Source organism: Caenorhabditis elegans, chromosome X, assembly GCF_000002985.6.
Source record: "Caenorhabditis elegans chromosome X".
Taxonomy (NCBI): domain Eukaryota; kingdom Metazoa; phylum Nematoda; class Chromadorea; order Rhabditida; family Rhabditidae; genus Caenorhabditis; species Caenorhabditis elegans.
In genome coordinates, this window is record NC_003284.9 from 2,843,497 (window position 1) to 2,871,192 (window position 27,696).

At 36.7% G+C, this 27,696-nt stretch overlaps 5 protein-coding genes and 2 non-coding genes across 7 annotated transcripts; 3 read left to right on the forward strand and 4 right to left on the reverse strand.

Annotated features, from left to right (window-relative positions):
* Window positions 1-425: 425 nt before the first annotated feature.
* On the reverse strand, window positions 426-9,024 carry kin-29 (Serine/threonine-protein kinase kin-29). Its single transcript, NM_076092.8, has 16 exons — window positions 8,856-9,024; window positions 7,380-7,466; window positions 6,667-6,783; window positions 6,557-6,620; window positions 6,347-6,508; window positions 6,198-6,287; window positions 5,989-6,147; window positions 5,685-5,929; window positions 4,471-4,555; window positions 4,287-4,423; window positions 4,106-4,236; window positions 2,761-3,378; window positions 2,592-2,715; window positions 2,422-2,538; window positions 1,557-1,668; window positions 426-1,499 (listed from the first exon to the last, which is right to left on the reverse strand). The coding sequence occupies exons 1-16, from the start codon at window positions 8,889-8,891 to the stop codon at window positions 1,315-1,317; spliced, it is 2,469 nt and encodes an 822-aa protein (NP_508493.1). The 5' UTR covers window positions 8,892-9,024; the 3' UTR covers window positions 426-1,314.
* A 1,158-nt stretch (window positions 9,025-10,182) lies between these two features.
* tra-4 (Zinc finger protein tra-4) lies at window positions 10,183-13,749 on the reverse strand. Its single transcript, NM_001383535.2, has 8 exons — window positions 13,676-13,749; window positions 13,560-13,624; window positions 12,579-12,778; window positions 11,979-12,525; window positions 11,668-11,926; window positions 10,937-11,257; window positions 10,545-10,671; window positions 10,183-10,492 (listed from the first exon to the last, which is right to left on the reverse strand). The coding sequence occupies exons 1-8, from the start codon at window positions 13,739-13,741 to the stop codon at window positions 10,446-10,448; spliced, it is 1,632 nt and encodes a 543-aa protein (NP_001370327.1). The 5' UTR covers window positions 13,742-13,749; the 3' UTR covers window positions 10,183-10,445.
* Window positions 13,750-14,566: 817 nt separating this feature from the next.
* On the reverse strand, window positions 14,567-18,976 carry comt-1 (Catechol-O-MethylTransferase family). Its single transcript, NM_076094.7, has 11 exons — window positions 18,861-18,976; window positions 18,710-18,809; window positions 18,271-18,660; window positions 17,643-17,946; window positions 16,302-16,533; window positions 16,163-16,244; window positions 15,971-16,086; window positions 15,804-15,927; window positions 15,187-15,512; window positions 15,037-15,135; window positions 14,567-14,726 (listed from the first exon to the last, which is right to left on the reverse strand). The coding sequence occupies exons 1-11, from the start codon at window positions 18,933-18,935 to the stop codon at window positions 14,670-14,672; spliced, it is 1,905 nt and encodes a 634-aa protein (NP_508495.2). The 5' UTR covers window positions 18,936-18,976; the 3' UTR covers window positions 14,567-14,669.
* Window positions 15,031-15,176, forward strand: F53B3.8. The gene has a single exon (NR_070571.1). It is a non-coding gene; the product is annotated as an Unclassified non-coding RNA F53B3.8 (non-coding RNA).
* Window positions 18,977-20,735: 1,759 nt separating the features above from the next.
* F53B3.6 (RNA-binding protein 6) lies at window positions 20,736-22,187 on the forward strand. Its single transcript, NM_076095.8, has 2 exons — window positions 20,736-21,201; window positions 21,258-22,187. The coding sequence occupies exons 1-2, from the start codon at window positions 20,954-20,956 to the stop codon at window positions 21,973-21,975; spliced, it is 966 nt and encodes a 321-aa protein (NP_508496.1). The 5' UTR covers window positions 20,736-20,953; the 3' UTR covers window positions 21,976-22,187.
* Window positions 22,188-22,417: 230 nt separating this feature from the next.
* Window positions 22,418-27,641, reverse strand: F53B3.3 (CLASP_N domain-containing protein). Its single transcript, NM_076096.6, has 13 exons — window positions 27,483-27,641; window positions 27,324-27,399; window positions 25,855-26,080; window positions 25,704-25,805; window positions 25,502-25,654; window positions 25,340-25,456; window positions 25,098-25,295; window positions 24,157-24,319; window positions 23,993-24,104; window positions 23,497-23,941; window positions 23,021-23,250; window positions 22,735-22,802; window positions 22,418-22,673 (listed from the first exon to the last, which is right to left on the reverse strand). The coding sequence occupies exons 1-13, from the start codon at window positions 27,562-27,564 to the stop codon at window positions 22,576-22,578; spliced, it is 2,070 nt and encodes a 689-aa protein (NP_508497.3). The 5' UTR covers window positions 27,565-27,641; the 3' UTR covers window positions 22,418-22,575.
* On the forward strand, window positions 26,046-26,249 carry F53B3.9. The gene has a single exon (NR_070572.1). It is a non-coding gene; the product is annotated as an Unclassified non-coding RNA F53B3.9 (non-coding RNA).
* Window positions 27,642-27,696: the final 55 nt, after the last annotated feature.

A 27,696-nucleotide genomic window follows, 5' to 3' on the forward strand; every position in this document is an offset into this window, starting at 1 on the left:
ATTTTTTTTAATTTACGAAAAAAATGTTCCACTAACGCTGATCCACCTTCAAAGTGACGGGGATACATAAAATAAGGCCTCCCATGAGGTCACCGCGCCGGTCTTACGGCGTCATTCAAGCCGCATGTATTCAAACGTATAGTGCGGCCCGGAACCCCTAACACGTCGGCCGCTTCCAAACACGTTGCGCACACACCAAGCTTCTCATTTCACGCCAAGCTGCGGAACCTCGAACGTGTCGGCCGCTTCAAATAACTACCTTTCGCATTTTAATGATCACGTACAGCGGCGTCGGCGTGACGCCCGCATTTCGCGCCTCGCTTAGCTGGAAGCCTTACATAAAATAATAGAAAAAAATTCGATTATTTTGATGAGATATTTTTCTTTTGCTTGTTTTTTTTCAAGGAATACAGAGTAAACGTTGTAAAAAATCACTGATTTATATATAAACAGAAAGGTCGATTTTTCAAAAGGTCACAACATTGAACAAGGAATATCACGAGACAGAAACTAGACGTACAAGTAATGACAATTCAAATGTGGGGGGCTTGACTTAGAGTTTTAAGATAGAAACAATAGAGAAATAATAAAAAAATAATACAGTGAATAAAAATTTAAGAAATGAAAAGTACAACATGAACAAAGTACAAGGCATGAAGGTGAGTTTGAATAGGAAACATGGAAGAGGAATTGTGGTACTGAACAAAGTAGAGTTGTAGGGGGAAATAAGTGAACAGAAAGACACTAGCGGATGGATCATCGGTTTCGTATCGGGAGGTTTGTACACGCAAAACAAGGTTAGTGATTTGCAGTTCTTGCGAACTTTTCGGGAGTTGACCTGATGGAAAACTGACATGATTCTCGATAATTTAGAACGGATAGAAAATGTTTTTCAGGAAAAATAGAAGCAAACGAAATTCGAATGGAATATACATACAAAAACGTCGCTGGGACTAGTGGATGTTTCTGACATAGAATTGTAAAATCAGCTAGCACAGGCTCTAAAAATATCGACTAACCTATACATTCAAAATATACTCAAAAATCTCGAATTTAAAAAAAAAACATATGAGAAAATAAAAATACGAAACAAAACAAAATACTGGGCAATAATGGCGAACACCCAGAAAATATCAAATTTGAACACGTTTTGCAAAAATCGAAGTAGAATTTCGCTAAATCAGACAACACACAAAAACTGGTAAGGATCGATTTCTAGACAAGGAATGATACAGTGTTATTGAGATTTTTGTTGAAGAAAAAAGGAGAAGTAAAAGCAAATTGGGTTTTTTGGTTTTTGGTTTTTTTTTCCATTCACTCCGAGCTCCAGCTTGGATCAATCATTCGGAGCCTGCAAATCAACTGATCACACAAGTATTCGGAAGTTGGAGAATCATTGTTGATTATGGCGAACTCCACGTGAGCTTTGTGTTCTGGCGGCAGTACAGCGACACCAATCTCCACTCCAGATGGTAATGAGAGGCGTCTCATTTCCGTTACTGAAAAATGAACAGAGTTTAGCTAAGTAAGTTAAAATTGAAAATTTGTAAACTGACCTTGTGGCTCATAAACCATTTCATGAGACTCGGAAAATGGAATTTTCAGAATGTTCAAGCTTGCCTTCAGTTCATCGATAACTTCAGTAAACGGTAATGTGCACACAATGCTCTGAAAAAAGAATCGTTCTGTTTTGTACCCAGAAGCGTAGCATTTTTTTATAACTTTGAGTCGAAAAATGAACTCTTCAAGCAGTAATTACTACTGTATTTTCGGATAAAATTTTGCCCGTTAAAATATTTTTTTTGCTCTATCGTTTTGTAGTCGATTATTTATTGATAATTTCAAATCTAAAATAGGAATATCGGTTCTGGGCATTTTTAACGTATATACCAAAAATGGCCTCAAATAAACGAAATTTGTAATGAAACTTCTCAAAAATCATTCAAAAAATGTTTGTGTTTTGCAAATTTTTGCTAAAGTCTCCAATTTAAATCACTATTTGGTGTACAATTTAGAGCAAATTTTTGAGATGTTTCATTACGAAAATCGGTCATTTTCGCGTATTTCGGGTACATAATATTTGAAATACTCAGAACCGACAATCCTCCCTTAAGATCTGTCATTTCAAGTATTGGAGTACACAATTGTTAATACGATAAATAAAACCGTAAAAGCACGTGGTGCCAGGCTGTCCCATAACGGTTTGATCTACAAAAATTGCGGAAATTTTTTCCCCCAAAAAAATGTGACGTCAGCACGTTCTTAACCATGCAAAACTAATTTTTTTTTCATCGACGACTTCCAAAAAGTGACAAAAAGATTTTTCAAAATTTCAAAAAATCATTTAAAATTTAGAAATTTTTAAAAAAATTTTTGCTATGATATTTAGTGCCGGGTTGACTTACAGAAAAAGCTACTTACCCTCACTCTGTCATCTATGCTCCTTGTCGTCTGTTCAGGTGTTGACATTCCAGAGAATGATGTAGATGAAAATCCAATTGCTGTCGCAGGTCGTTGTCCAAAAACCACTTCCTGTGCCTAAACCATGAATAAATATAATACGAATGCTCTTTTTAAACGAGAGCAATTACATTTTTCTGGAATATGCTAACTGGATCAAAAGAAGATGCAGATGGAGCAATGTTGTGTTGCCGGTTATACTCATCAGTTATGGATATTTGAGGACAGGCTAATGAGGAGCCTTCATTTGTAATTCTGAAAAATGTATCGATAGAACATTCCCGAACCTTAATCACTCACTGAGATTGTGCGCATCCGTGAGAGAGTCCTTTAAATTCTTTATGCAATCTAGTCATATCATTATTCGTTTGCAAAGCTTGCTTAAAAAGTTTTTCCAAATGATTTTGTTGCTGAGCAGAAAGTGACGGTGAAGCCCAACTGCTTCTTCGTTCCGCCGGAGGTGCTTTTGTATACGGTGTTCGTTGATACCTTGGTATTGGATTTTGAATTCCTCCACCCAACTGATTACCAAGGCAATGGACAGTATTTCGTTTTCCACCATATTTCGACAGATAAGACTTTCCTTCTTCTTCCACTGTCGGAAATGAGATTGGAGGAGCTGGCAAGTTTGCGAGATGTTGTGTCAAATCGAAGTTAGTTGGCAGAAGAGTTTCACCGGCGGAAGCTCGGCGTTCACTCTTTGGAACTGGTAGCATTTTTGATAAGTCTGCAATTGGGATGGTGGCAAATGCCGGGTGCAACGATGGAAGTGGGAATTCGGCAGCTTGTCCTTCTGGCATTGGTGGAAAGCCTAGCGGTGGATTCATTGAGAAGTTGTTTAGTAACAGGTTTGGTGGTGGAAACTGTCCCATCATGTTTGGCGAAAGAAGCTGCTCACTTGCACACAAGGTGTGGCGTCTGAAAAAAGTAAACAGGATGTAATAATCCGAGGTGATAATTGCAAATCCATTTCATTAGCAATAATGGAAAAAGTCTAAATTACCATAGCATTTTTTTTTAATTTTTCACAAAGTGAGCTGATTTGAGATTTTTTGAACCGTTAGACTGTCACAGCTTTAAATTGGTATGCAGTTTTAAAGGCTCAGTTTTTTTTTTTGCTTGAATAGACTGAAATTTTCTTAAAAATTACCGAATTTCATTAAATGAGTTTTCACAATATACCATATTATCAAAAACAAACTATTTTATCAAAGTTAATTTGGCTCGCCACAAAAATTTTTAAGAATTTTATAAAAGGTTCCATTAGAGGTCGTCTTTTAGTCTATTAAAGCAAAACCTGACAAACTTTAAATTTAAAAAAAAACGAATGTGAATACTGGTGGACGGAAAATGCCAATCAGTAGTTCTACAAAATAACCCTATTGAGCATATTTTCTTAATAATTCTCATTAAAATATACAATTTAGAAAAATATTCGCTTAGTGAAAGCAATCGAAAAACTGCTCGAAAATTGTCTGAAAGTTGAAAATTGACCGAAACACTTTTTGATATATTTTTTTTTAGGAAAAATATCCAGATAACATGCTCCACTGGCTATTTTTTTGGAAATTTTATTGTCTATTGCAAGACACTGCTGTTACTGGTATTTTCAGCACCAGTTTTTTATAGAAACTTATTCACATACCTATTTTCAAATCTATTTCCAATAATATCTAGCCCGTGCGGTGTTCCAAACTGTCTCTCGTGATTCATAGGTCCCATCGAGCTCATCGGAGAATCATCGCACAAATCAGAATTTGAAGAATCATCCGAGTCCTGAAATTACATTCGGCAATATAGAAAAAAAGACTAGTTAAATATCGTACACAATCTGGGCTTGAAAGGTTAAGTTGGGCAAGTTGATGGGCAGATATTGTTGGCGTCAGTGGTTGCTCGTCAACGTTAGCTTTTCCACTAAGAATTGAACCTCTTGATCCACGTCGCGGAAACTCTTCTCCAGTTCCTAAATAAAGAAAATTTGTTTTAATTAAATTTTTTGATTATTCAGACCTTCTAATGTTCCTTTTTTAACTTTATCGGCCAACAGTTCGTAGGTCGCAAAAATTGGGCTTTCAAAGTCTCGTCCAAGAACAGCCTAAAAATTTAATAATTTATGCATTTTTTTCAGTAATATTTTATATGGTAACTCAACTTGTTTCCTTTCCTTACTGTATAAAATAATATTATAAATTTTCTGTTCAATTCCAAATCACAATTTCATTTTTACAAATATGTATGTGATAACGAATTCATCGTCTGGTTGGTAGATGCAAATAAACGTGTTTTGGTATTTTGTGTATTGATGCCTATCATTTAGAAAATTCTTGAAGTAGTTCCAGTGGGGGAATGGCTAAATATAATGGTTGAAAAATTCAATAAAAATTTCCAAATTTTATATAATGTTTCGAAACATGGAAAAATAATAGGTTTTGCCTAATTCAATGTGAACCTCCCTCCAAAATTATTTGCTCGATAGAGCGCAATTGCACATTTTTTTATTTATTTCATGTTTTCAGTTTATTCTTACTTGAAATTTGAAGAAACAGTAAGGATAAATGCAAATTTTTCATTGGAAAAAACAACAGTAAAGCAGATTTTCAATCGAAAATTTGCATTTGTCTTGACTTTTAATCAAAATTCAATGTGAAATTACACTGAAAACACGTGTTATCAGGCTGTCCCATTACGGTTTGATCTACAAAAAAATGCAGGAATTTTTTGCCCAAAAAATGTGACGTCAGCACGCTTTTAACGATGCGAAATCAGTTAAATCTTCTGCGTTTTAACTCCCGCATTTTTGCAGATTTACGTAGATCATACCATAATGAGACACTCTGGCATCACGTGTGACAGCATAAAAAATCAGTGGGAAATAAGAAAACACCGAGAAAAATTAAAAAGTGCGAGCGCGCTCTCTCGTGCAAATTATTTTGACGGGAGGATTAAATTGAATTAGGCAAAAACTATGATTTTTCGGTTTTCAAAAATCATTTAAATTCTAGAAAATATTATTTAATTTATTATCTAGGATATTTTGTTGTTGTGATACGTGTTTTAAAGCCATTTTTCACTGGCGCTCATTATGCACTGTGTTGCCATTCTTTTGAAAAGTTATTCAACCGAAACGTTTTCATTAAAAGACGGTGTGCTTTTGGCAAATGAGAGACAAGCTTTCCACAAGCTATGAAATCTGCCAAAACGCTTAACACCTAGTTAGAACCCACATCAATAATTTGTTCTTCACTCCATTTCCCATGCTGCTGCATGAACATCATAATTGTAGGATTCAACTTTGTGGACTGCTGTCGAATTTCTATAGAACTTGATGGGATTGCTTCCAGGAGTTGCGCCGCTTGATTTTTTTGCACATCATCTCGGATGTGCATCCATCTGTGTTGAAGAACGTTTTGGATTGTGTATCTTTTGCCAGGGTTCAACACGAGCATTTTTCGTATAAAGTCCGCGCACTCTGGAAAAAAGAAGATGAAGACGTCATTCTATGCGGAAACATTCTAGAGAGCCGCTCACCAACAGAAACCCAATACGGAATCTTAACCAGGCCAGAGAGAACGGATCTCTTGAGTTTGTTCACTGAATCACTCGGGAAAGGAAATCCGCCGGCAACGAGAATGTATAGCAACACCCCCATGGACCAGATATCAGCTTTCATGCCGTCGTACGAGTTACCTGCAACGTTGGCTTGGAATAAGAGAAAAAATGGCAAAGTTCTCACAAACCTAATAACAATTCTGGTGCGGCGTAGGGTGGTGATCCGCACCATGTGTTCAAAAGTTGATCGCCGGTTTGAAAATTTGAAAACCCAAAATCTGAAAAAATATAAGAATTCAGCATTCCTTTTCGTGGGTTTCAAACTATAATCTCTTACCAATAATTTTAATGTTCGAATTTTTGCCTAGTAGAATGTTTTCAGCTTTTAAATCTCGATGAACAATTCCTTGCGAATGAAGATATGCAACAGCGGACGCAGTTTCAGAAAACCATTTCCGAGCAACATTTTCCGCTACCCGACCCTTTTCTATCAGTGTCTCTGGAAAAACAACTTTGCCGAATTTTTCCATACACATCATAATTATACCATATAACTCTCCACTGCTACAGTATTCGCTTACAATGTACAACATGTTGTCAACCCTCATTATCTGAAAATAAAGCTATAACATGAGGGATTTGACAATATGAACTCACCTCATAACTTTTAACAATATGCGGGTGATCGATCACTTTTACAATTTTCACTTCTCGTTCCAATTTTATCAGATTTTCTCGGTCTAACGCTGACACATCGATACTCTTGATTGCCACCTGCAATTTGTATGTTTTGCTGCATTATTAAGAGTGAGCATTCCAGAAATGTACATGGAATGAGTATTTGAATTTTACAGTGCACATAGGAAATTCAACAAAAAAAGCCAGTGTGGCATGCTCTCTAAATATTGTTTCATTAAACTTTGTGATAAAATATAGAAATTTTTTTAAGCTGAAAATAGCTATTAATTAATTTGAAGCTACCGAAAAAGTGCTCAAAAATTGTCTCATAGTTAAAAATTTCCGGAAAAAAATTCTAAAATTGTTCAAAACGATTGATTATGTTGGGCCAGGTATTCTGCACAAGTACCTAATTTTTTTGAATTTATATACTCACTCAATAAAAAACTTTAAGATTAATAAAGCGGCACTGGATAAAAAAAAATTTATATCAGAATGAAGTTTCTTGAAGTCTAATGCAAATTGACAACTTTTCAAAAAATGGGATTTTTTCACAAGCTTAGTGTTTTTTATGAACTTTCAAGCATATCTTTGACTGTAACTGTAAAGTTTCAAAACCTTTCTTTTAACTTTTACAATGATATCTAAACGATTCATGACTTTTTGAACCTGAAAAATAAAACCGGACAAACCTTAGTCTTAGCAATCTTGTGCCGCGCTATCCGAACTGTGGCAAAATTGCCTTTGCCAATTGCCCGACCAACATCATACAGGCCTATCTGAAACGAATTGTTTTGTACATAATAATGATGGTACTGTTTCAGTTGTTTTCCTTCTTTTCGCCTTCTGTACAAAACACTTTCCACTATTCACTATATTAGCAATATTTGTTCTTGTGAATGAGAATCGTTCAACCAGGCGGACGCACGTTTTGCTCTTAACCCCCATATGCGGAGCGCGTGCAGACTGACGAACAAAAAACCAAATCCAATTATAATCGACAACAATACATTTTGACTCATTCTCTCCCATCATTATGAACATCACCACCGCAATTTGAAGGGTTGCTAGTCAGGCAAAATATCTATTCGAATACAAGTTTGTCAAACTTTGATCATGCAAACAGTCCTACTATCACTTCGAATTAAATCAATTGGCTACGTGAAATGATTGTGTAATATGCTGTTTTACCACATTTTCCATCAATGAAAGTTCAATAACATCGGTTTAAGTTGTGTTTTGGCAGAATCGAAATTGCAACACTCTTCGTCAAGGAAATTTTGAATTTTTAAGAAAATAAACTTTTTACGTTTTACGGTTTATCTGCACTTTGTTTCCATAGTAATTCGAATGCAATGGAGAATCTTAAATTTAGAAAATGTGGGAAAGATTTTTTATGCAACTGCATAATCGCATCGGAAACCAACTAACATGAAAGGAAGTAATGATTTTTTTTCCAAAAAAAAAACTACGCAGGTTTTTTTATGGAACATTGTTTTAAAGGTGGAGTAGCGCCAGTGGAGAATTTGTTAAAAACCTTTTTTTATCGACAACTTCCAAAAAGTGGCGAAAACTGGGATTTTTTCCAATTTTCAAAAAATCATAAAATTCAACTTTTTTAAAAATGTTTTTAACTGTTATTTGATTACTGTGGTGTGGTGAGATAGCAATTTTTTAAATTCACAACTGACGCTACTCCACTTTTAATCTATTTTATTTTTTTAACTTCTTGCTAAAAACGTTGCATGACGTAAAGCGGTCAAAAATGCTGTGCAAAAATTTGTCGGACGAAAAAAAAAGAAAAACTCTCAAGCATCCATCTTTATGTTCTGCCGTTAAACTCTCGGCGCTCGTTGATTTATTGCCGACTGTCGAACGGATGCGTGGGAATTTGCTTGGGCATTAAACGATAAAATCAGAAAAAGACTGTTCTATGGCGGGAAACAAAAACGACAAAACGCACCTTCTCACGGTAGATTGCGCAATGTTTTTACATACATATTTTATGTAAATTGTGTGACCTTAAATGAATGGGGAGAAAAAATAAAGTGCAATCGCACGCCGAACAAGTCAATTAACTAGGCACCATTCAATTAAGTGTGGGTGTTTTGTGTGTGTGGGGAAGGGAAATTGAGAACAAAGAATGGAACAGAGAGAAGAACACCCACCTTTTCAAGGCCCATACGCCGCCGTGGCGCAGCCATTGCAGTGTTGGTGTGGCGGCGCCTGAATGCGACAAGATAGTGTCGTAAGTTAAAACAGAGAGTGCATAGAGTTTTACCACCAGACGCACATATACATACATACACGCTCTCACTCACCCACTCACTCACTAACGCTCATTGCCGCCGCCTCCGCCGCCGCCTCGGCGTCTCTTCTTCTCTCACGCTCGCCTTCCAATACACTCAATAACGCTCACCGCCATGGCGCGCTCGCACACAATTCCTATTCGCTTTCTTTCCCGCACTGTGTTTCTCGATTTTCCGCGCCGCTTTTTTCCCATCTTCTCCCACCATCCTCTCTCTCACTCTCACACTTTGGACTAAGGCAGCGGGGGGCCCGCACACACGCACACACACACAAACAGACACACATACACAGGAAAAACGCACCCGTCCAGCGACCACTGTCTCTTTTTCTCAATGTCTCGGATTTGCGTCTCTCTCTTTCTCCACGCGTGCCCGGGTCCCGTTAAGAACTCTCGTCGCTTCTTGCTGATCTCTCACACTGACTCATACAATGCCTTGAGGAGCTCAACCGGGCGGCGGAGATCGCACTGCTTGAGCAAGTTCAAGAAAATAAACTTTTAAACCACCAACAAATTAATTCACGTAGTTTTTATAATGATAAAAATCATTCAGCATTTGTATATGAGCATTGTAATAAATTTCAAATTATAGTCACTTGACTTATATGTGTATATGTTATAAAAAAGTTGATTGATAGTTAGGACTCTAAAATAAAAAATGCCAATGGAACTATAACTTTTCCAATTAAAAATACTTGAAATTAAAAACATTGAAGGATTCAAGTTTGATCCGTTCTTCAAGCACCACGTGGTGTTAGATTGTCCCATTTTGGTTTGCTTTATGTAGATCTACAAAAAATGCGGGAGGTGAGACGCAGAGTTCTCGTCAAATTTTTAAAGGCAAAAAATTCCCGCATTTTTTGTAGATCAAACCCTGATGGCACAGCCACACACCACGTGAAGCGCCATGCACCGCGCATCTGAAAGTCAAGTACACTGCCCGGTGGTACTCCCACTAGGCTTTATTTTAAGCCACGTCCAAGCCAGTGACTGTGGCCAATATTTTCCGTTAAGGTTGTGGGAACCTAAAGGGAGGCAGGACTTGTATTTCTCATGATTGCTACCGTCCTACCACCTGAGCATTTCCTGTAAGTTATCATGGTAACAAAAATGCAAAAAAAAAACAAAAAAGCGAAAGGTTCAGCAATTCAATGTGAACTATGTCATAAATTTCAAAATATCTACATATAGTAACCTGATTTATTTGTGTGTATATCATGAATAAAGTTGAATGATTGATAGCACGCTAGATTAAAACATTAAAACACGTCCATGGTCTGAAAAAAAGTAAGAGGTGTTACAGTAATAGTACAATCAACATTAAATGACAAAATTAAACCCTTTTTAACATAATCGGGAAGTGAAACAAAAACAAACAAAAAATTGAAAAAAAAATGTATCAAATGAAAGTGTGGTAGTTTTGATGAAGATCTGTGATGATGAAGAAGTTTCACTCGCCTTTGTAGAGTATCCACATCCGCGGAGTCTCCACGTATGCTGTAATTAAAATTCAATTTTAAAAATTCTGTCATTCGTTTTTCAGTGATACCTGTCGGCTCATCTGCTGCCAGGTAGCCTCCGTGCTCTTCATACACGTGATGTTTCATCTCGGGGTATTCCGCGTGACGTTCGTGACAAATCGCGCAAACATATCCATGCTCATCTCTCTTGTGTTCCTGGAATCAATATAATTAAAAGTTCATATAAGGGTATTCATGACAAAAGGGCAGGCACCAGGATATAATCTGATCTCATTGTGAGTCCTCGATTTCATCGCCGTAATAACATTGATTTTTCTTTTTTGTTTTTCTTCTTTTTTACATGTATGTTAATCCTATCTCAGAGCACCCCTTCAAAAAAAAACAAATGTCATTTTTACCATGTGATTTTTTATTATGACAAATGCTGACTTGAAGTTAATGTGTGAAAGAATAAGCTCACCTCCATAGCAGTGTATCGGTTTGCACGAAAGTCGCAAACTTTGCATTCAAACTTTATAATTCCCGTATGCATTCTCTCATGGGTCATCACTGCAACTTCACTAATGAATATCTCCTCGCAAAAATGACATTGGAACGTTTTTGTGAACACATGGGACATCTTCTTGTGCTTCCGAAGTTTACGCGGTGTAAGGAACTTCATGTTACAGAACGAACAGCGGAAACCAGAGTTCGCTCCACGATGGAACTTCTTTCGGTGATTTAGGAGACGATTGTCGGTGCAAAGATTTCTGATCGGAGTACATTCGAAGCAAACATAAGTCTGAAAATATTAATTATTTAAGAGCTTGTCTTTAGTTTGAACTGGAACAAAGATCCAGAATGTAGTATTCAATTATAAGTTTTAAAATAAAGAAATTTAAGTGTATTTGTTATTTGTTATAAATGAGGGTTTTAAACTAAAGTAGCGCCAGTGGGGAAATTGTTAGAAACCCCTGGCGCCAAAATGGCCAAATACAACACTTTTTTGATTTTTTTTTTCCCTAGTCCAACAGGAGCTATTACTGAGATTTTGCCACTTTTTGAGATAACTATAGCAATGTCGCATGATCAGAGTCCTACAAAGTTTGAATATTAATATTTGAAACAAAATTGAAATATTAAAAAAATAGAAGGAAATTTTTTTTTGATTGGCCAGGTAACATTTTTAGAGTTTTTTGTATTGTTTCTTACCAATTCACAGTCGTGATTCGCCATCTCTGCATCATTTTCAACACATTTAAAACATTTGAGACACTGCTGAAACTCGACCATCTCCTCGTGCTTCTTTGCAAAATGTTTCTTGAGGGAAAACTCATTTCTAAAACGTTTATCACAGAACGGACATTGCGGCGACACTTTTTTCTTGTACGGACGCTTTAGTTGCTTGATTCTTCCATAATAGTCAAAACGTGGGACCAGGCCGCCATTGTTTTCTCCGGGAAGGGGAATACTGAAAATGCATGACGAAATTTAGAAAATAAACGGAAAACTGCTGAACCTACTAGTTTGGATCCTCAGATGGTTGAGAAATCTCGTTTTCCGGCGGGATGAATCCTCCTGTTTGTAGCTCTTCAATGCGATTTGCTTCGATTTCTTCAAGCCGTTGCAGCTCCACTTCTTCTTCTTGTTCACGAATATATTCCTCGTAGAGATCTGGATGTTTGTCGCGCAGATGTCGTTCATAAATGTTCTTCTCGATAAATCGATTCTTGCACTTTTTGCATCGAACCATTTTCTGTCGAATCAGCTTGCGTACAATCCGAACATCCGTTGGAGCATTCGGTGGAGGAAGATCAATTCCATCCTGATGATCGGCTAGAGTTAGTGTCTGTTGAACTTCAGCAATACGGCAAGGAGGAAACTTCGAAGGGTCTCTGACCCGAAATCCCAACTCATCAAGAACAATTCGCTCTTTCTGGATGGGCTTGATTTCTCCTCGAATTTGCTTCATAAATTCTCCGACTCCACTGAGCTTTGCACGTTCTTTCTCTGGCTCTTCTTTCTCAACAGGAACCTTTGCTGACATTCCGAGTGCTTGAGCTAGAAGTTCTGAAAAAACACACGTTATTAGTAAAAACTTGTAGTTAGATGTTTCAAATTACCAAAACCGATTCCCTTTTTGATCTCTTCATCGTCGTCATCGTCCTCCTCGTCGTCATAGAGCTCGTCCTCATTAATTGTCGTTTTCTCTGTTTCAAGTAATGGAATCAAATCGGTCTTGTTATTCAAATCCATCTCATCGTCGTCGTAGGTGCCTTGCCAATTTGCTTGGTTGGTGTCGATAGTAAGCATCAGCATATTACTGAAAATTAAATTAATTAAATGATTTTTTCTGCATATTTTGAACGTATAGGCCCGATATGTGCTCAAACAAATGATTTTCGTAATGAAATCTTCACAATTATGGCGGTTCGAAATTTGGAAAAAATGGCCTAGCCGTACCTAAAACCTTAAATTTTGGTCACTTCCCGTATCTGATCGGTTGGAAGTTCACTTTTCTGAATTAACATCCCTTTGGACAATTTGGTCGTTTGGTACATTTAAAACTGTTAGGTGATCAATTTTTGTTATTTTTGGTCACCAATCGGCTTCAAAAGTACCCAAATTTACAAAATAAAGTACTATCAAAATATGCAATAAAATTTTATAATTCCAAAAAAGAAAATTTCCGACCTCTGCGACACAAAACAAGTTGACAAAATTAAGGATTTCAGCTAGTTTGGCTGTTTTTGAACCGACATAAAAATATTTTGAGAAATTTCATTACGAAATTCAAATATAGATTAACCAGCCGTGGACCGCACCTTCGGCGCGGCCCCCGACTTCTGGGGCTGAAAATTGATTTTTTATGAAACTACCGTCACCCTACAGTATTCCTACCGTACCACAATTGTACCACTACAGTACCCCGACTATATCCCTACACTAACCCTAACTCACTATCCCTACAGAAGCCAAAACTTCACAGACTACAAAGACCACATAGACTACAAACTATGGACACACAGAATAAGCGCTTTATATATAGTAAATGATTTTTTCGGATTTTACATATATTATAAAAAGAAACAAAAAAAACTTACTCCATTGTTGAGGATGAACCTTCTTCAATCGCCGGTTCTTGTTTCAAATTTTGTATCGTTGGCGCCTGAAATTGGGAAGAATTTTTGAGATTAGAAAAAAAATAACAGAAACTCACCTCTGTAGGTCTTGGTCGCGTTATGGAGTCCTCCTGTTTAATAGTGCATTGATTTGGGTCATCCATTGCCTGAACCGTGGGAAATAGTGGGTCGATAGTATGCGCGCGCGCGCACCAAAACACTGCACATTACAGGCGTACGCAGCGCGACCGCATCGCGTCTCTTCATTGAATTTCAGAGTTTCATCGATTAACTGGTTTTTGCAGGATTTTAAATAATTTTTTCAATTCATTTGATTGGAAAATAAAATAATTTAGGTTTGTGGAACTAAATCGAAATATGATATAAACATTTAGTTAAAAAATATATTAAAAAATACTATTTTCGAAAAAAACAAAAAAAGAATTACCGATAAAAATGTATTTGTAAATAGAAATATTGTAAAAATAATAACCTTGAAATATATATGAGACGCTCTCAAAAACGAAATGGAAGAGTTAATGCTATGGGTTTTCTAGTCCGCCTGTCCTCAAACAAAGAACGAAGGCTTCGCAGACAGATGTTTTAAAGATGAAGTAGCGGCATTGAAAAACGTGTTTAAAACTTCTCTATTAAAACCAAAATAGGCGAATAGTATTGTAAAACTTTTCAAAAAAGTTTAAATGTTTTATTTAAAATATATTTACTTATTTTTGCAACTCAAAATTTGGAAGCCGACAAAAAAAGTTTTTTCTACGCTTTTTAATACTTTAATTTTGTTTTCAATATTTCTGTTAAAACATTCTAGTGTTTGGAACACGCGATATTGCTCTGGATTTTCATAAAAGCTCTTTTTTTTTTTAAATTCTACTCTACCTCTAGCACACTGGGTTAACCGTTTAGAGTAACATTATGGAAATAAAAAAATATGAAGGTTTAAAAAATTTCATTGTCAAAATTATGAACACATATGAACCGGATTGATTGAGGACAAGAACACCACTTTACACGTGGCGATTGAGAAGTTTTAATGCAAATAAAAACATACAAAACAATGTTAATTCAAATTTTATATCAATTCTTTGTAACAATCCAGGTGCCGCCACCATATGGAAGTAGAGAAGCAGAAACCTGAAAAATGTAAAGTTTCTGATTTTTAATTAGTTATCTTAATATATTGGTTCAGGGTATTTTGAACGTATATACCAACAATGTGCTCAAACAAACGAATTTAGTTTTGAAACTTCACAAAAACTAGCGCTGCGACACTGAAAACTGCTCAAATTTTGAGAGAACAAGCCCAATTTTCTTTTAAATTTTGAATCCCCATAAAACATTTTGAAAATTTTTTCAGAAGTTTCATTTTGAAATTCGTTCAAAATACCCAAAACCGATACTCCCCCTTTCACTGTCTCAAAAATTTTTAAGTTAAATTTCTCACCCGGGGGTCTTGTTTGATGCGTATGTTCATGTTTCGAATGACCCTGTCATCGTTGGTCATGTGATCAATCGATGACATCACTCCACCACCATTGAGTGCCTAGAGAAAACAAAACGTAAAACTATTATTTCTAATTAAGAAATGAGGGACCTGGTTAATGATTAAAAGACCACCACTTCGAATCAGTCGAATTGCGTGTTCATAATCATCCAAATAGTTTTCCCTCTTAAAATCATCCAGAAACACAAAATCGAAAGTGTTGGGTTCATTTGTTGCAAGTCGAGGCAATGATTTTTCGATGCTTTCAGATGTTCTCATTTGAATTCTGGACATTTGCGTAGCCGTGAGTTTTCTTGCGTGCTTCTGCCCAATTTTATCCCAGAAAACAGCATAGGCCGGATGCTCAAGTGCGACAACAATTCCTCGAGAATCAACTCTTTCGGCGACACCGAGTAATCCAAGACCAGTGAATACTCCTGAACGTTTATTTTAACAATACAAATCAATTTTTCATTATAACAAGTACGTTAAAAAGAGCCACACCACGTGAAGTGACTCAAAGTTGAGCCTGGTCGAAAATCTTTTTTGGAAAGCACCGTGAAATGAAAAATCATGGCTTCATGGCACAACATTAACCTGCATAATATCAGAAAAATCGGTAAACAGCGAAAAACATTATGAATTTTGACTCGTGACTTGCTTAAGCCCCTCATAGAAAAATAAAATTTTGATCTATTCTCCAAGTAACATACATGAAATATACTCACCAATTACTAAACATCTTGAAGGTCTATAAAGTGACATTAAAGTTTGAACTAGTTGCACAATTTCCGGGGTCACTGAACTGTGCCAAGAAATGTGTTGTGGGAGTGATGAAGCGGTTTGGGTGTCCTGAAAAAATTGTAACGGATAAAAATTTTAAATTTTGCCTTACCCTGAGCAAATCTTGAATGGAGTTGTCGATCATTGTTGAGTGACTGTAGCAGTATTGGAATAAAGGATCAGAAGTCTCAAAACTTTTCAGTTTGATGGAGCATCTTTGATCGGGAACTGAAATTAAAATCATATACATACAACTGTAAATTATTTATGTACACATATTAGAGACAATGCAAGATGTACTTACCACATGTGTCATATTTATTGGTGTGGGGAGCAGAGGTGACCGCAATTTTTTCAACAATTGGAGGGCGTGTGAACTTTTTAGCCTGAAGACAAAATCAGAATTGTTTCTCTAATTCTATGAAAGAATGGTGATTTCATACTTTAATGATAAACGGAATTCCAGCCGTTGAGCTGTAAACAGTCTGATATTCACTTGGTGGAGTAGGGATCAACATTGTGATTGTGGATGGCTCAGATGGAAGCTCTGCAGTTACTGACATTGGGGTAGTCCAAAACACAGAAGTTGTATATTCAGGAGTCACAGAAGGTGTCACTTTCTTCCAAACATTGTTCCGGATAATAGATGATGGACGGATGAATTGTTCGGTTGAGCTGAAACATATTGGGTGAGTAATAAGTTTTGTCAATTTTTTTTGTTTTTTTTTAAACTTTTATAAAAAATAGGAAACTGTAAGTTATGTATATTTAGTCAATATCACATATATCCAAGCACTCAAAAATTAGAATTTCTGAAATTTTTGTTTTTTGATATTTTTTCAATTGGCGTTTGATTGATCTGTTAGTTATATAGTTTTATTTCAGATAAAATTGGGTTCTGCAAAAAATTAATTTTAGCTTGATTCTACCACTCAATCTGTACTTACCTGAAATTGGCAAAAAAGAGTATTTTTTCAATCGTTTAATTTTTGGTTCGTTTTTTATTCTTGTTTGCAAACCACATTAATTAGTGTTTATGCACGTTTGTATTTTGTTTCAGTCGAATTCGTTCAATAAAAAACAAATTTTCCGGCAAACCGACAAGCGGCACATTATAAAATTCCAGATAAACGGAGTTGATAATATTGTGCTGGAGAAAGAATTTTGGAAGTGCCGACAAATCTTATGTAAGTCGCACAAAATCACATGGTTGTTTCACGCCTACTAACGCACCTACCTCTTTCATGCCCACGTTTCTGCCTGCCTACCTGTGTGCCTACGTCATGCTTGTCCGCTTACGTGTCTAATCAACCTATCCACAATACCTAACCGAAACTTCTAGTCTGCCTACGTGCCTCCTTCGTGCTTTTCAGCATAGTCTGGTTCCAATAAAAATAAAAATAAACACTAATAAATTTGAAAACAAAATATGTCAGAAAAATCAAACAGTGGACAAAATCCACCTTTTTCGACAATTTAAGTTATGAACACAATTAGTTGCTTTAAATAGGTAATACCAGCCTAATTGTTTTGTGAAAAATAATTTTAACATACAACTTTATAGCATTCACAATCAAATTGGAATTTTTTTTTTTACAAAAAATTATAATTTTGAGTGTAAAGTATATTAGAACAGCTCGGATATGGATGCTCACAATTAAATGTACGTAGGTAACTTACAGTTTCCTATAACTACCATATAAAGGTGCAAAAAGTATAACTTTTCCATTAGTTACCTATTACCTATTGTTACCTAGTTACCTATCGTGAATAATGTACCCCACCTTATTACAGCCTGCGAGGTACTTGTCATTGGGCGGGTTGTGGTAGGCCAGATTTGATATTGAGGCTTTGTGAAAATTTTTTGTGCTTCTGTAGCTGGCAAGATAGTCTTCACTTGAGTTGTTGGTGGAGATGTTGTAGTTGGTTTCGTTGTCGTTGAAGGTTGAGCTGTCGTAGATTTTTCAGTTGTTGAGGTTGGAAAAGTTGAAGTTGTAGTTGTTGGAGTTGTAGAGGTGGTCATGGGAATGTTTGGTGAAAATGTAGCATATCTGACTCTTTCAGTCGTTGTTGTAAATCTTATGATGTCTGAAAGTTTTGAAATATTGGAGGGAGGAAAGTTTAGGAAAAATCCAATAACTTTATTTTGTTGTGCACACCTGATATTTCAATCTGAAATAAAATTCTGTCCGAAATTTCTGAAGTTTTTGCATATGAAAATTTAGTACTAAATCCTGTTGATCGTTAAAATTCAAAACGTAAAAACTGTTAAGAATTAATAGAGAGCCCCATAGATAGAACCCCAAAAAGTGTGTCGCTGCGTGCAAACTCAACAGGATTTAATACTAAATTTTTAGACTTATTCTAGAATAGTTTTGGAACTCATTCCCCCACACTCTAACAGTTTCTCACCGTCTTCTGTGGTAGTGTCTTCAGTGGTAGTTGTAGGTTTTGTTGTCTTCACGAATTTGATAATCTGCGGTTCGGTAGTGGTTGTATATCTAAATCGTGGTCTGGGATCATAGGTTGATGTAACTTCAGGGACTGGTGTGCTTGTAGTAAAATGTGGCGTAGTGTAAGGAAATGTGAAAACAGTGGGCATTGGTCTTGGAGTTGGCTTGCTTGTTGTCTCGGGCTTATCAACTGGTATTATTTTCGGGCGAAATCTTTTCGGCGTTTTTGGTAGTGGAGTTGATGTTGTTAGATTGAAAAGCTCTCTTAAATTCGTGGCTATTGTCAACTTATCCTCATTCCCAATTGCCGATGAAAGGTATTGACCGATGTTATTGAACAAGTCTTTTCCTGAACCTGAGAGATTAAAAAAACGTCAAAAAAAGTCAGTTAGAAGTACCAAATTCCAAAAATGAATACTGGGAGTCTGGCTCGTTGAAATCCAATTTTTCATGAAACGCAGTTTGTTTCAAGGTTTCAAACATTGATCCCAGATTAGCCTTAATTTCATTTATACAGTTTTGCAAAAATGGAAGAAAACATTGACTTACAAATGGTAGCCATATAAACCCGTCAGCAAATCCCACTGACGTTAGAATTAAAGCAAATGGAATAACAAGTCGCATTGTTATTAGCATCGACTGTTGAGTATGAGCCCTAATCTAGCAAACTGTCTAGGATGAGAAAAGAGCTTGTCAAAAAATGCTTCCCTTTTCTCGTTCGCGTCGTCTCATCGTGTCTTCCTCCGTTTTGACAGCTCTCGCCGTGACATGCGATGAAAAACGAAAAAGTGTTCGGTACGAGTGACCCGTGTCCACATGCGCTATCGAAAAGCAAACGGTTTCGGATCGAGTCGGATCTTTAAACTACGATTGGGGACTGCTGTGAGGACATGAAGTTTTGGGGGATCATGTTACAGCATCCTGTACTTTTTACTGTGTACATAACTGTTATTTTCGTAAAGATTTTTAATATAGACAATATTTTTGAACCGGTCAAGCGGTTCTCAGCGGAAAAAATCATTCATTGGAGAAACCTGTTCGGATGGGATGTTGATAAGAATTGGTTCCGTTCTAAATGAAAATTATCACAGCTTCTTATCAACATTTCCGCTTCATCAATTTTTTACAAACCAAAAGAACAAATATGTGCAATCATAAACAAATGAAAAACAATTGAATGTTTCTTTTTAATTACCATGATAATTTTTATTTGGAATTTTTTAAAATACTAGTCGAAAAGTGGGTTGCACCACTTTTTCACTTAAAACAAAAAAAAGCTTCCAAAATTTTATGAAAAATTTAAGAATTATTTATATTCAGTTGTTTTAGCATAATATGAGTAGTTTCCAATAATTTCCCCACAGGACGTAGACCGCCTTAAAATCAATTGCCAGGTGCCTAAAAAGTGCGTTTTTCTTAAAGATGGAGTAGTGTTAGTAGGGATTGGATTTAAGTACACCTACTATGGCGCTACTCCATTTTTGAGGAATTCAAAATAATTAAAACATTACAATAAAACGCTCCAAAAAATTTTAGATTATTTTAAATTTCCAGCCCAAGTTTTGGAAAAAAACTAAAATTTTGGAATGACATGAGCTTTTACGGATATTCAGAACAATGTCGCATTTTTGGATCCCTAGAATGTTTTACAGAAAGAACTAAAACAAAATTAAAATATATGAATTAAAAAAAAAAATTTTTTTTGGTCGACTTCCAAAGTTATGAGTGGCAAAACTGAGTAAATGATTTTTGAAAAAATTTCTATTTTTTTAAAAACAAAATTTTACTATGTTACTAGTGTTATATGATATCTGGACATTTTTGCACTATGGGAGTAGTTTTTAACAATTTTCCTTCTGATTCGACTCCACGTTTAAACTTTAATAATAAATTTGGCACTTATGGGTTTTGTTCCCCCAAAAATGTTTTAATATTCCCAATTTCAAATTAAACACAAAAGCGTGAACTTTTTGGAACGATTTGTAGAAATTAATGCTTTGTTCTTTACTTTTGCTCACGTTTTTATTTTAAAGGTGGAAAATTATATTTTAGAAAACCAAAACATTTTGGAGGGAACGAAACTCATGAGTATCATAAATTTAAATAAACTGAATCCATAAATCGCTCTACACTTGCTTCTCAATTGACAGATCTCTGATTACTTCCTTTTAATAGCCAGTCATCAATAACAACTTGTCACTGATAGGTGTTAACCAACATTCTATCTCTTCACATTCTCCCCGCTGATTACAATTTCATGAGGACTGGCTAATATTCAATGAAGGACAGAAATTAGATGAAACACAAGGCGGCGTCGTGTGTCGAGAAACAAATTTTTAGCGTGGCTATCGTCGATGGTTCTCGAAGAGAAACAAGGAAAGCGCCACGCCCGTTTTCTCCGCCGTTTCCTACTCGCCCAACCGACGCCGTCGCCTTTTTGTGAATCAGCCCAAACTCCCCCACCCCATTTTTTTTCTCGGTGTAGACGCTTTGCGTTTCTGGGCGGCACGCATACACGTATTCCGCATCGCCTTTTCTACTAACCGAACGACCGACTTATTTTGTGGGAAAAACGCAATATATCCATCACTACTTGCTGTCTACAAAAACACGTCGGTTCATCGTCAACACTACTCCCGGCGATGAATTACGATCGTCGTTTCTCGCCGGGGGCTAACCCGGATTATTCGAATCGAACCATGAACTACCGTGACTCGAGATCACAACAAATCACTCCACGTGGTGGCATTGATTCACGTGTTCATGCATATGGCAGAGAATACCCACCACTAAGATCCAGATCTCAAACAAATGTTGACCAAGACTACGGAGATCGCTTTTCCCAACCTGCACCATATTTTGATAATCGAGGGCTTGATCTGAAATCCAGGTAACTTTTTTTTTTCAGAAGATTCACTGAAATTGTAATTGCTCTCTCATATTCAGAAGTAAATCATTGGACACCAGAGAGTTTCGAGGACATGATGATGGGTTTCATCGAAATGAATATCCTAATGATGGTGGAGTTGTCATCCCTATTCGCCGTGACATTGGTCGTGATCCGCAGTATGACTTCCGTTCGTCCCCTCAAACACGTCACAGAGATGCCGAGCCTTATGGATTTGATGATCGTCGTCCACAAGCAGGCCAAGATGTACACATTCCTTATAATCGAGATATTCAGGAACCAGTAAGGGAGCCTCTCGGAAGAGACCGTGACTTTGTTCCTAGAAGATCATTTGATGGAAGAATGGGTGACAGTCCAAAATCGTATTCTTCCCGATTTAAGGAGCAAGCTACGAGAGATCGCAGAGCCCTGGAATATGGTCGAGGAGGATTCGGAGATGATTTCGAAAGAGAAGAGTATGGAGCAGTGCAGCCATATCGTGGACCACCTGGAGGCGTGGTAAGTAGTGGAGGTGGCGGCTACCGATCAAGCAGCCATCACCGATCTCATCACGAGTCACACGGTGGAGGACACGAGTCGTCATTTGGAGCTTCACGTGGTGCAATCACTCAACAGCCACAGGTATATCATCAGGATATGAGACCGGTTCGACCGGTGCAACACCATCGAGTGCAATGTTGTTGCTTCAAATTTGTTTGGCCACCATGGAGCTACGAACAAGCACCACCACCACAGCCAATTTACAGAAACATCTGAAAATCTTGCTCAACCTTGACAATGTTTGATATTCTTCATTTTAATCTGTATCTAGGCTCAATTCTTTGATTTTTGCAACTCTATTTACACCCGTGTTCCTCAATTTCTCCATTCAAATTCTCAAGTTCACTGTCGCTGCCAATTCTTTTTTTTTCTTATTTTTTTTCCGAAATCCCACAAATAGTCAAATAATAAAAAGCATCCTAAATGATATTTCCCCAATTAATCAAGTTGGGGTCATGATACTGTTTGATAACAAGGCAAATTGTTGGCGGCGCGAAAGAAAACGAGCGAGAGAGAGAGAGAGAGAGCGTTTCCTAATTCCAATGGCCTTGTTTTGGGTTGCACGCAATCGATTCAGGGTTATCCCATTGATGTCTTTCAAATCAATTTGTTGGAGGTTTACCGTGCAAATAAAATTAGGAAAAATAAAAAGACAAAGAAAAAGGGTTCATATATATGTTAACAAGATTTTTATTTTAAATATACAAAAAAAAGGTATTTAATTTGAACAAGTCTTAAGCCTATATTTGAGCAAATTTAAAATTTAAAATTATTTTCGGGATACACTGTGGTTAAATTTATGACAAATCGGTTTCATTACAAATGATAAGTGGCTTCGCGATTTTTTGGGTTTTGGTCGGCTTCATAGTCATACAAGTAATCGAACTGGCTCAGAGCATTACGAACATCTTCTCCTGAAACTTGGTAGGTTTATATGATAATGATTAAAAAATCTCTATGAAGTATTAATTTTACCGTTAATGCTTGGGCTCCGAAGTTTTGCACGACTATTGCTGCGAGATTCATTTGGAGTATAGTCGAACCTAAATGTGAAAATTACACATTCAAGGCAGTTCTGGGAACTTAAAATTCTATACCCCACGTGTGCTCAAAAGAACAAATTTCGTAATGGGAATCTCAAAAATTTTTCAAGAATTTTTATGGTGTTTCAAAATTTCGAAAAAAGCCTAATTTAACTAAAATCTTAAATTTCGGTCACTTTTTGGTGGTTCAAAATTACAATAATTTTTATATTCCTTACTTTGACGTTTTGCTCACTCTCCGTGGCCCGGCTCCGACTCCACTTTCAATATTAATCGGAACATACACCACTTGTCCATTCTCATTACTGTATGCAACTGGCATATCGAAATCATGAGTTCCGGACATTGAGTTCTGAATTTCCAGAGGAGAGAGGGGCCGGCTGGAGCCTTCGTGATTTCCTGCTGTGGCGTACAGGGGCGCTGATACAGGACGATTTGATGTGGAGCTCTGAAAATTTTCAAACTTAAATATACCGGACCAAAACGACCGAATTTCATAATGAGACTACTCAAAAAATTTCCAAAAAAAAATTTCGAAAACATACACCCCAATTTTCCTAAAATCTGAAATTTCGCTAATTTTTCTTTGTCACCGTAGCTGGAATACACTTTTTTTGCCCTTTATGGCGTATTTTAGTAGTTCACCTATAAAGAAAAGTTGGGAACATTTGCAATTTTGAATAATAAAACGTACAGTCACTTCTCTTGGTTCCGGCGACATCATTTTTTTGTTGTACACTGAACTGACAACTGGCTGTTGTGGGAACAAATATGAAAATCCTGCGTGAGGATGCTGAGCCTCAACAATCGGAGGATCCGCAAATCGTGCTCTTGGAGAAAGTGCACTAGATAGTCGTCTAGACGGTATGTCAGCATCTTGCTTTATAATTGGTGAAACTGGAACTGGGGACACTGCTCTGTACGGTGTTCGAGACGCTGATGATGGTGGTCGTGCAGAAACTGGTCGAAGTAGTGTTCCTGGATCATCGTCGCGGATGGCCAAGTCATGAACGCTTCGAGACAAGGTTTTCACTTGTTGGATTGGGTGATAATGGACTTGCTCTTTTTGACTGTTATTGCCAAATCGTTTCAAGCCGCGTGGCGCCATTTCAGGAGAATCATTTTCATACTCTTCCCTGCTGGAAACAAAATTTGTATACCTCGGCTGTTATCAATACTACTTTACGTACTTTTCTCTGAAAACCATTGCACTTTCACTTTTTGCTCGCCTCATCGCACCGAACGGCTCTCTTCTCTCGGTGGCGTAACCCATTCTGGATGGTGGTATTGGAGAAGATGGTTCTGAAATTAAAATTTAGAAATCAATTCGAATTTTCAATGTTTAATCACTTACCAGCATAAGAACCATGCGATAATGTTTGTGATCTTCGGTCATAAGTCAAGCGTGGGCCGCCACCTCCTTCAAAGTAATAATTGCCGGCAGCTCTTCCACCGGAGCCAGCACCCTGCTTTCGGAATCTTTGACGTTCAACGTTTTTAACGACGGATGTCACTGGCTGAAATAAAATAAAATAAGTTACCTTCTTCCGGCACTTTTGCCCACAAAATAAGAATTCACATTCAGGGTTCATCACTATTAATAGGTCAAAAGGTGGAATAGCGCCAGTGGAAATTTTGTCGAAATACACTTATAGTGATCCAGAACTATCGAATATCATGATAAAACAATCCAAAAATTTTTAGAGTTTTTTTAACTGCCAAATTTTCTGTTTTAACGCAGTTTAATAAAAATGAAGAGCAAAAACCGTAGATTTTTTTGGTCGACTTCCAAAATTATGACTGAAAGAATACTGAGTAGTTATCACTATTTGACAGTAAATAAAAAATCTCAAAATTTTTTTGAGAAGTTTTCATTATGCCTTTTCTTTGCTGGAACTTTTGTAAAAAAAAATCTGAATTTGTATAACACAAGTTGGACTTTTAAAACATATATTTTGAACATATCAGCTGCTTGAATTTATTTTTGAGCAGTACCCGAGGTTCTAAGAAAATTGAAAATTTCATCAAGATTAACGGGGTACAACAGCGTTTTATCTTGGGGATTCAAAAGAAAAAGGGTATGTAGTTTAAATTATTCTATTAGGCTTTTTCGTATAACCAAACGTACCGCGGCGAAAGCTAAAAATTTCCTTTCATTATTTTACCTATTTTGATAGATACAACATGACTTTTTGTCAACGCAAGCAGACAAATTTAAAATCTTTTTGTACATCTTGAACAATACAAAACTCATATCGCAATTTATTATGCTATGAAACCTAACAGAAAATTTACCATGATCTTGGAGCTTGGAGCATGCCTCCGACTTCTTTCCGATATGCTGCTTCCGTCCACTTCAGAAGTTCCATAAATGTGGTTATGCTCAACGGTGGGTCCCGACCCTCCAACATATTGGTTCAGTGATTTCCACGCGTTCAACTCATCGATCAAAGTGTCCATTCCGCCGTAGGATGAATTCGGGTATCCAATGAGCTGGAACAATTTGGCGTTCAGAATACGAACAATAGGTAACCTACTTTTTCGACAACTTCTGGATTGTACTGGGCTAATGACACTTCCGATTTAACAAGTGCTCTGTGCACTGGAGTTGGTGCGCTTGCAATCAACTTGTTGAAAAGTCTAGCCACAAGGATCTGAAAATGGCGAAAATCTACGAAATGCGCCGTATTATTTTAGACCTGAATGTGAAGTTTCTTTGTATGAAGACCATGTTTGAGTTGTGCTACAAATATGGAAAACCTCAAATAGTCCCGATTTCTTGCTGCCAAAACAGTCAGCGCCCTCAATAAAATCACAAATCCTTGCGGTTGTTCTAGTAGCAGAAGAAGAATCTGCAGAGAACGATATTCTAATTTGTCAAACACAACGATAAACGGCAACCTCGAGTGAGTAACATTTGGAGTCCAGCTGAGGCGAATGAATAGAATACATTATGGCATCCAATCCGGTTGATGTTTCGAGAAATGACTTCCATGTTGATTCCTATGCAAGGTGATAGTTAATGGCATGAATCTTACAAATTTTCACTCACTGATTTCTCAAGTAACAGTTTGATGCTTTCAATGCAATCGGCCTCAGCAACAGCTGCCTTTCTTTTTCGATTGGCATTTGTCGAATTTCTATTGAGCAGGTAGGAAATTTTCGATCCAGATCCTTCAACACTGTTCACAATTCCCTGCAGAACAATCACCACTTTTCCGAGTAGTTCAATCCCGTTGATAGGCTTTGATACAAACTCATGCGAAAAATGTTGAGCCCTGGAAACAATTGAAATTCATGTCGGAAGCATACGTCAGACAGGAGCAAATATTGTGGTTCGGAGGAGTTAGCTATCAGTGCGTGGGGGGGGGTGGGAGGTTTTAGAACCGGTCACTGTTGTATTTACTTCTCAGTCGGAGTTAAATAATGGCCACGGGAGTGCACAAAGTTGAGCGCGGGAGGTACCGCCAAATGGATAATACGATACGAAAAAATGGCCAAAAAAATTTAAATAAATTTTCCTTGAGGGAATGCATTTTTTAAAAATACTAATAGAGCAACGGAAAACCTTTCTCTTTTAAGAAGTAATTGTAATACTAGCTAGTTTTTGAAACAATGCATTTTTTCGGCTAATGAATGTAAAAGAAACCTTATAAATTAATTAAAATTATGTGAACAAACAATTGAAAAACTGTTTCTGTTTCTAAAAATAATTTTTGCATTGAAAAATGTTATATCACACTTTGTCTTAAACATATCTATTAGTGATAAACTACAAACTATGTTTAAAAAAAACCGGTACTTGTGTTTTACATGCCCTCATTTTAAAATTCTACTTAATGTTCATTCCTTTCTCCATTGAAATTTAACGTGATATTCATTTTTTTGGGCTTAAAAATGGTTATTACCTAAGCTCAAAAGTTCAAAAATATGCTACAGTGCATTGGTTTTTCCACGCATTTATGCGGAATGGTCTTGCTGCGCGCGTAATCATCATTTTTAACAGTTTCTGTTCAAAATTTGCGTAGATCACGCGTGAAAGCACAATTAATTTGAAAGCAACAGAAATACAAAATATGAGATAAATATTTTGTGATATACATGTGATCTACGCGAATTTTACCCAGAAACTGCTAAAAATGATGACTAAACGCGCGGCAAGACCATTCCGCATAAATCCGTCTTCCTTTAAAGTCGTAGAAGTGAAAAATCAAATGCACTGTACACGCTTAAATTTTTTATAACTATGTAATACACATGTACCAAAAATTCTAACAAATATTTTGTTAGTTGACATTGTTGCATTGTAAATAAGTTGTTAGTAAGTTGCTAGTTGATTTTAATGATACAATCGACAACTTAGGTATAAGCTGTCAAAATTGAACATTGCGCTCCAATATACTAATAGAAAACACTGTCATTTTTGTAAATTTTAATCAAACTTTTTTTCAAATTTGTGAAGAAAGTTCGCTTGGAAAATGTTGGAACATCAACGCCAACAAAAAATTCAAAACTACTTACTTTATTGAGTCCGCTAAAATTTGGTCTTTTAAAGATAACAAAACAAATCCAGCATCTGATAAAGATATACCGCTCCCTGAAAAAAGTGCCTATTTGGTGGTGGTTTTTAAAAGTGTTCAGTTTGAATACACTCCCGTCTTGTCATGGATATATGTTTACCTGAAGGAGTCGAATCCGGATTCTGAATAAACCTCCGTAGTTGGTCGGCAAGTACACGTGGCGAGTTGACATTTCGATCCATTATTCTCACTCGGTTCTTTTTGCCATTAACATGAGGGGAGCCAAATGTGTCGAGTCTAGTTGGGTGAGGCAGGGAAAAGGCTAAGTGGTGGTTAGGAATCAGGCTAGGTTTGTAGTGAATGCTGCTGCGAGA